Here is a 6,948-nt window from a genome sequence, read left to right on the forward strand (position 1 = left end):
TCTTGATGATGTTCTCCCCGGCTACGCCAAATCTGGAGGCACCTTCACCAGGCCTAATCGTAAGTACGGCAAGCATGTGTTCTCCCACAATACGACGTTCTGCTGCGTCAAGCAGCTGCCTGGCGGTCAGAAGGGTGCCTACTACGCCATCCATCACATGCGGGCGATCGTACGGGACCATCATCAACTTCTGCTACCGAGTAAACTCAAAGATTGGGCAAAGAGCGTGTCGGCAATCTAGGACGCGGACCTCCGACAAGAATTCTTTCGCATCCAGTCGGAGTTTGCGGAAATCATCCATCAAGATGTCCTTCGTACCTCGGGGCAGTTCTACCTCAACAATGAACCGTCCAACAGTGACATCGACACAATGCTACAAATGCAGGCGGACAACGACCGTTATTTCATGACTCCCACGATAGACGGCGGCTTCATCCACGCTCCGGTCCCTTGAGTCGAGTCGAAAGCAGTGATGCTGTGTCTAGTTCTGAAACATCGATTGGATCATGTTGTAATTAAACTTTAATGAACTTGTAGTATGTCTCTTTGGTTTCAAGAGGCGTTCAACTTAGATGTAATCGATGCTATTAATGTCTTGCTTTTCTCTTCCGATCGTTCTGTTGCATACTTATATATTGCTTATGTATTTTCTGTGAATTGGTACTAACGTTTCGTTTGGCTAGTGCATAGCGATGCCGACGTATGTCGTGTACAAGGGTAAGGTTCCCGAAGTCTACGATGACTGGGAGGAGTGTCGGACACAGGTTCACCGATTCAGCGGTAACAGTTACAAAGGGTACACCACTAGGGCCGAGGCCAAATCTAGATACGCCCGCTATCTAGCGGGAGAGGGGAGGGAGCGTTGAAGGAACCGGATGAAGACGAGTTTCATCGTGATGATGCTCATCGTGATGACCGCAGCTCTCTTCTATGTGATGGTAGTTTAGATGATCGATATCGACTTGTAATGTGAAGACAAACTCGCTACTCGCGGTCTCGAGACTTGTAATATAATGTTCTATCTTTGTTCGGTCTTTTCAATTCGGAGACTAATATGATGAACTGTATTCGGAGACTAATATGATGAATTGTATTCAAAGGCTAATCTTCTATTGTATTCGATGAATCTGTTGTTGATGTGTGCTGTCTATATTTTGTCAAATTATACATTTTGTAACCTGTGCAAAAAACAGAAAATAAAAAATAAAAAAAAACCTAATATTCATACTAATGGCGCATCACATGACAGTGCGCCATTAGTATGACAGTGCATACTAATGGCGCATCACTGGGCAGTGCGCCATTAGTATGCCGCGGTTACTAATGGCGCATCTAGTGGTGGTGCGCCATTAGTATGCCAAAGCACCTGGGTATACATGGCCCCTGGGAGGCATACTATTGGCGCACCCTGACCTATACTAATGGCGCACCAGCGGTGCGCCATTAGTACACCAGATACTAATGGCGCACCAGGTGGTGCGCCACGGTGCGCCATTAGTACACCAGATACTAATGGCGCACCAGGTGGTGCGCCATTAGTAAAAACTACTAATGGCGTGCTATCAATGATGCACCACAGATGCGCCATTAATGGCCATTTTAGGTGCGCCATTAGTAGGGGTTTTTCTAGTAGTGAGGGGAGGGGGGCGTGGATGGTGAGGAGAAGGTGAGAGGAGGAGAGAAGGGGTGGCAGCCTCAGACGTGGGGAAGGGCGTGGGTGGTGGCAGCGGCTGTGAGGAGGTCGTCGGTGGCGGCGGCGGAAGACAAGGGAGAGGGAGAGGAATCGAGGGATGGGGAATGGTGGCTGGGCAATCCGTTTCTTTGTTTTTCTCTCTTTTTACCGGACGAAACGAACGATGTGGTGCCCGATGGGGCGGCGAAAGAAAATCCTTTTTTGGCTCGAAGCTAATCCGACGTGGACAGCACCAGAGGCCGCACCTTGCGCGACTGTTAATGTGTTCAATATGTATGCCGGTTATGTGGGCGTCAGCTCTAGGTTTTATTTCACTTGTCTATGCATGGCCCCTGCCGTAAAAGTGGGAAATAGCAAAACCCCGTTTGCAAAGAGGGTCTTCCACAAATGAGTGTTTTGATTTTGCCCTTATGAGATTGGTGCCCTTGTAGTAGTTTTGACCCCATTTTCTTTGATATGTACATAAGAATTGTTGGAACTAAATTGGAGTCACCTATTGCACCCGAACAATGTGCACATCGTCATAAAGCTGCACCACCCAATACTATTCTCATACATTCACAAATTTCATTATAAAATATTTAATAGGGCCCAATTCCCTTAAATTCATATGCATCGATCTTATCACACACCGCAACACTATATGGCCTTGCAGGCTGTCCAGAACTTTTCTCCGGGTATATTTATCATCTTTACAATTGAAACACATATGCTAATGATGCAGACTGTAGTCAACATCCTAGATGGCAACCCTACAAAATAAATGATGCACTGCATTTATAAGACTTATATACAATGTGCTAGAATGCATGATTTAGAAGAGCAACATCCTGGTGTAATCCTCAAGGATGGGGAGTTTTTGCTCGTTGTCATAGCCATACATGACGCGGACCATCCTCGCAAAGTTTAGTGATGCCGTGATGAAGCTATGCGATAATGTTGACTTCATCCCAGAGAAGCATTCGTTGTTCAGACACTCCCATTCACTCGCAATCATATCCAACATGTGCTCATCGGCATCACCACGAGGATTTTCTCTCTGGTATAACTCTTTGTATGATCCATCTAGCCCTTCTTGTGATTCATCCTGCATTAGACAAAGAACAAAAATGTCAGATAATGCCTATTTTGGTTAATGTCGACGTGGATGAGCACCCACTAGGATATGAACTGAATGATTTTATGTAAAATAATTTGTTAGTGTTAATCCTAATGTGTTATTTGATTACATCCATTCTGTGTTCTAACCTTTGCACTACCCATGTCGTCCCAGAGCCTCATTATCTTTGCAGGGCAGGAGATGACCCGATGAATGTTTTCTTTGTTGCCCTCTGTTAAATCATGCCCTAACATGAAGAAAAGATGTAGGAAAACAAGTGGTGCTCCTGAAGTGATGATTCCGTTTCTTAGGTAGTCCTCGGATGTAGGGACTTGATTAGTAGATAACCATTTCCCCTCGATCATGAATCCATCAAACAGAGTTGCCCACTGTAAGAAGAAAAAGGCAGGAAGAAAAGATCAACTATTTAAGTGTTATTTTACCATCTATTATTTTTGTACATACAACTAGGTAATTTCACTACATTGCAATAGGGGCGCACATATTTTGTATATAATCACCATGGTTTCCTCGCCATTTTAGTGTTAGTGTGATTAGGTACTAAAAATGCACTTTAGATAATTGTATCAATTCTTATCACTTATTGGCTTGCCAAAGAAAATAAATTGAGTTTCTGGTAAGCCAATAAAACATGGGTCAGTTGAGATTATTCAAGGAAAGTCGGTCGAGAAAATTAGAAAAATAGGAAAAGGAGGAGGTGGTGTGGGGAGGGAGAGCACGGACAAAAGAAAGGAACAACAAATAATCATACATAGGATAAAATACTCAAAAATTATACAGTACACATAAATATTTTAGCCGGTACTGTTACTATATTTAGTTGCTTTGGAAAATGAAACTAAAGAGAAATGAAGAACTACTCTAGTAGACATACAGCTTTCCTGAGATGATTGATAGGGTTCGCTCCATGCTCTTTTCTAACCATGTCGGCAATATCGTTTGTAATGGTGTAAAGAGCCTTGTAACATGATATCATGTAGTTGGGAAGTGAGTCAGCAGCTGCAAGATCCCACCTGTCAAAATATGCAATTTGTGTGTGAAACTTCCATAACAACATTTTTCACATCATGTATAAGGTCTTAACTAACACATGAGTCTTATTATCCCATTAACAAATAGATACCATTCTAGTTAAGACCTTATACATGGGCTACGATGGCAATGTGCACTGGTTTGTATGTATATACAATAAATAATTATAAAAATATTAATATATGTAAATGTTTATCTTAAAGGCACAATGTTTATTTCAAACCAATCTTAAAACATCTTCATATATTGTAGCTAAAAGTTGAAGAAATTTGAATATGCGATTGGACATATTTAATATGCAATTTAATTACGACATTTCTTCACTAACAATTATCAATCTTATTTTCATGGGAACATCATTGCTCACATTTTGATCGCTTCATTGAAGAGTGAGATCTCCTCTTGTGTGGCGACAAGATCAAAGATGTCATCCACAATGTAGACTATGGATATGATCTTTGTGATCTCGATCCGATATCTAGAGAAGGAGAAACCCTCTAGGACAGTCATGGGCCACATGTACCATTTAAGAAGTTGGTCCCTTGCAGCCGGTACATCTTGAGCCAATCCCAGATCCATCCACCATCTGTGTGAAAAGGAAATTTTCATATAGTAAAATCAACGACCCTTTCAATTGCGGGAATACATTATCAACCAAAAGTACTAATTTATAAAATTTGGCCAAGAGTTCTAGCATTTTTCTATTATCAAGATGGTGGACATATTTGCTACTTTTCACAAAATTAAACATGGAAAGGTAGTCGTTTATATGTTTATACCTCTTAACCTCTTGCATCTCCCTGTGATGCTGCAACTTCTTAATCTGAAACTCTGCACATGCCAGATTCTCAATTGTCATGTTCCTAGTGGGCAAGTTCTGCAGGTAGCTCAGATGGTGCCTTGCCTTGTATTGCATCAGACTCACATGATAGGGATGGTCTAATGACTGCCTCACATATCTTGCAAGGTTTGGCTCCAAATACTTAATTGCAAATCTAAGATGCTTGCTTGAGAATTCATCTACCTTGTAGAGTGATGGCTCTCCCATGTTGAGGTGTGACATGTCTTGCAAGCTCAGCAGCACTCTAACGTCTTTGCTGAGCCCAAGGTTGAAATCACCATTATCATTTGCAAACTTCCGAAGAACATTGTCTGCCGAGTCATGCAGATGGGCTCTTAGCCAGAGTCATACATAATGGGAAGAATACGTCTCAAGGGAGGTGCTTGTACACTCCACAAGAAAACGTTAAAAAAATTCTATTAGATTTGGCTACTCTGATTTTTTTCCAATAAAGTTATCACGCAAAATTCATTTCATAGACTATTAATGCACTCAAGCTTCCCAAACTTGTGTATTTATCTGTCTTGACATGCTAAGCTTGTATTTTACTGACCTGCCGAAACACAATACCCAGCTTCTCTCATCAACCTCAATGAAATGGTTGCATCAAGCAGATCATCACCATGGATGAGATCTGCACATGACTCCACGATGGAGTCTATCTCGTCTTGGAAATAGTGGTCGATGCAGAGGCGCTTGAGGTGATCAACAGTGGTCAATAAGCCTCGTCCACTCGGTGGATGTTGATGTAGCAATGCTTGAACATTCATTAGGCTTTCCTGTTGTTGCACACAAAGAGCAAATTTCTTTTAAAAAAGAATACATAGTTTACAAGACTTAAAATAATTAGATTCTCTATTAAAATACTTCCATGATAATGTATGTTTATATTTTCCCAACATCTTTAAAAAAATAACAGGAAGAGGTAAGGTTTGAGAACTGTCCTCATTCAAAAGACATATCATTATCAACCACAAAAAAAAGATATCATTAATTGATGAATGAAATACACATTTTCTATATCTCCTCCGTTCTGAGTAGACACAGCATCCTAGAATGACTTCTAAACTGAGGGTATAGAAAATGAGGTGGATGGGCTAGCCAAGGTTCAAGCTTCACTTTTATTTACTAAGGGTGTGGTTCGGTCTCAGTCGACCGAGATTTAATCAGGTCTTATCAAGTGAGATACCATGTAAGAGAGAAAAAGAAAAACTGATGGATTTGCACGGATCTCAATGCAGGATCTCATGAATATAGCATCGACTAAGACTTAATGACGACCAAGTCTCTTTTATTTTTCTTTCTGTGGAAGGTGACGTTTATGACGACAGCCTGGTGAGATTCAAAAAGCTAAGGCTCAACATTAGCTCTGATGGGTTTGAAATCAATCCCTGCAGGTGTAACTAAAAAAGACATATACATGTGTGCTAATTGCATTCACCGGCCATAACAATATATATATACCTGGAAGTCAAAATCATCGGACAGCCCATGGGACGCAGGCTCCCGCCCGGGACATATCACCGTCGAAGGGCGGAAGAAGCCATGGTTGCGGCCGCTCCGGCCACCATTTCCAGCTACCCGTGAAGCCGAATGGAGCAGTGGCTCGACCGAGGAGAAGGTGAAGAAGGCAAGCAGTGGCTCGACCGAGGAGAAGGAGAAGAAGGCATGCGCAGCAGCCATCGGTTGCTGAATCAATGGTGGCTGACTAGCGTAGTGTGGTGTGTTACAGATCGGCTAAGTAGGCTAGTTAACTTGGTAACTAACTAGCCTGGATGATATGAGATGAACAAGTAGCTGCTGCTGCTGCGTCTTTGGATGGATGGGGGATATGAGCAATGCATATATGCCCTCCAGATTTATAGGGAGAGGAGAGGACAGGAGAGGAGAGCGGAGCAGAGCAGAGGTTGCAGCTCCGTGGATCCATCCACCACCTAGGAGTGGACTGTCTGCCCGTGAGTCATATGCAAAATTCACTAAACATGCACTTGCAGCATACGTGTGTAGTGTCAAAAACGTTTTTATATTATGTGACGGAGGGAGTAGCTAGCTAGAGACTCCATGCTAAGTCAATTTGTCGTAGTACCTTAAGTAATGCACATTTACTTAATGTAGACAAAGACAAGTTTATTACTTTCACATCCCTCACGCGCGTCACGTCATGCATGCACATTAACCATGTTTCTTTAGAGTAACAGGGAGGGCCTCCCGGTTGCACTGAAAATGAAGCCAACATGTTCACAGAATCTGTCATGGCCAGAG

General features: G+C 42.3%; 1 protein-coding gene across 3 annotated transcripts; it reads right to left on the bottom strand.

Annotated features, from left to right (window-relative positions):
* Nucleotides 1-2,337: 2,337 nt before the first annotated feature.
* Nucleotides 2,338-6,507, bottom strand: LOC119321735 (S-(+)-linalool synthase, chloroplastic-like). Of its 3 annotated transcripts, none has more exons than XM_037595292.1 (7): nt 6,151-6,507; nt 5,240-5,465; nt 4,625-4,997; nt 4,369-4,431; nt 3,688-3,826; nt 2,942-3,181; nt 2,338-2,780 (listed from the first exon to the last, which is right to left on the bottom strand). In XM_037595292.1, the coding sequence occupies exons 1-7, from the start codon at nt 6,367-6,369 to the stop codon at nt 2,508-2,510; spliced, it is 1,533 nt and encodes a 510-aa protein (XP_037451189.1). In that variant the 5' UTR covers nt 6,370-6,507; the 3' UTR covers nt 2,338-2,507. The 3 variants fall into 3 exon arrangements, with proteins under 3 accessions (XP_037451189.1, XP_037451188.1, XP_037451190.1); XM_037595291.1 differs by having other exon boundaries at nt 4,213-4,431; XM_037595293.1 differs by lacking the exon at nt 2,942-3,181 and having other exon boundaries at nt 4,213-4,431.
* Nucleotides 6,508-6,948: the final 441 nt, after the last annotated feature.

Source organism: Triticum dicoccoides, chromosome 6B (genome assembly GCF_002162155.2).
Source record: "Triticum dicoccoides isolate Atlit2015 ecotype Zavitan chromosome 6B, WEW_v2.0, whole genome shotgun sequence".
Classification (NCBI taxonomy): Eukaryota; Viridiplantae; Streptophyta; class Magnoliopsida; order Poales; family Poaceae; genus Triticum; species Triticum dicoccoides.

What these genes read in the sequence shown, in the direction of transcription:
- LOC119321735 (XM_037595291.1), bottom strand. Translation starts at nt 6,369, where the DNA reads ATGGCTGCTGCGCATGCCTTCTTCTCCTTCTCCTCGGTCGAGCCACTG. An exon ending in TGGGTATTGTGTTTCGGCAG is followed by an intron (nt 4,998 to 5,239) that starts GTCAGTAAAATA and finishes ATGACTCGGCAG; the next exon opens with ACAATGTTCTTCGGAAGTTT. An exon ending in TTCAATGAAGCGATCAAAAT is followed by an intron (nt 3,827 to 4,212) that starts GTGAGCAATGAT and finishes ATATTTTGACAG; the next exon opens with GTGGGATCTTGCAGCTGCTG.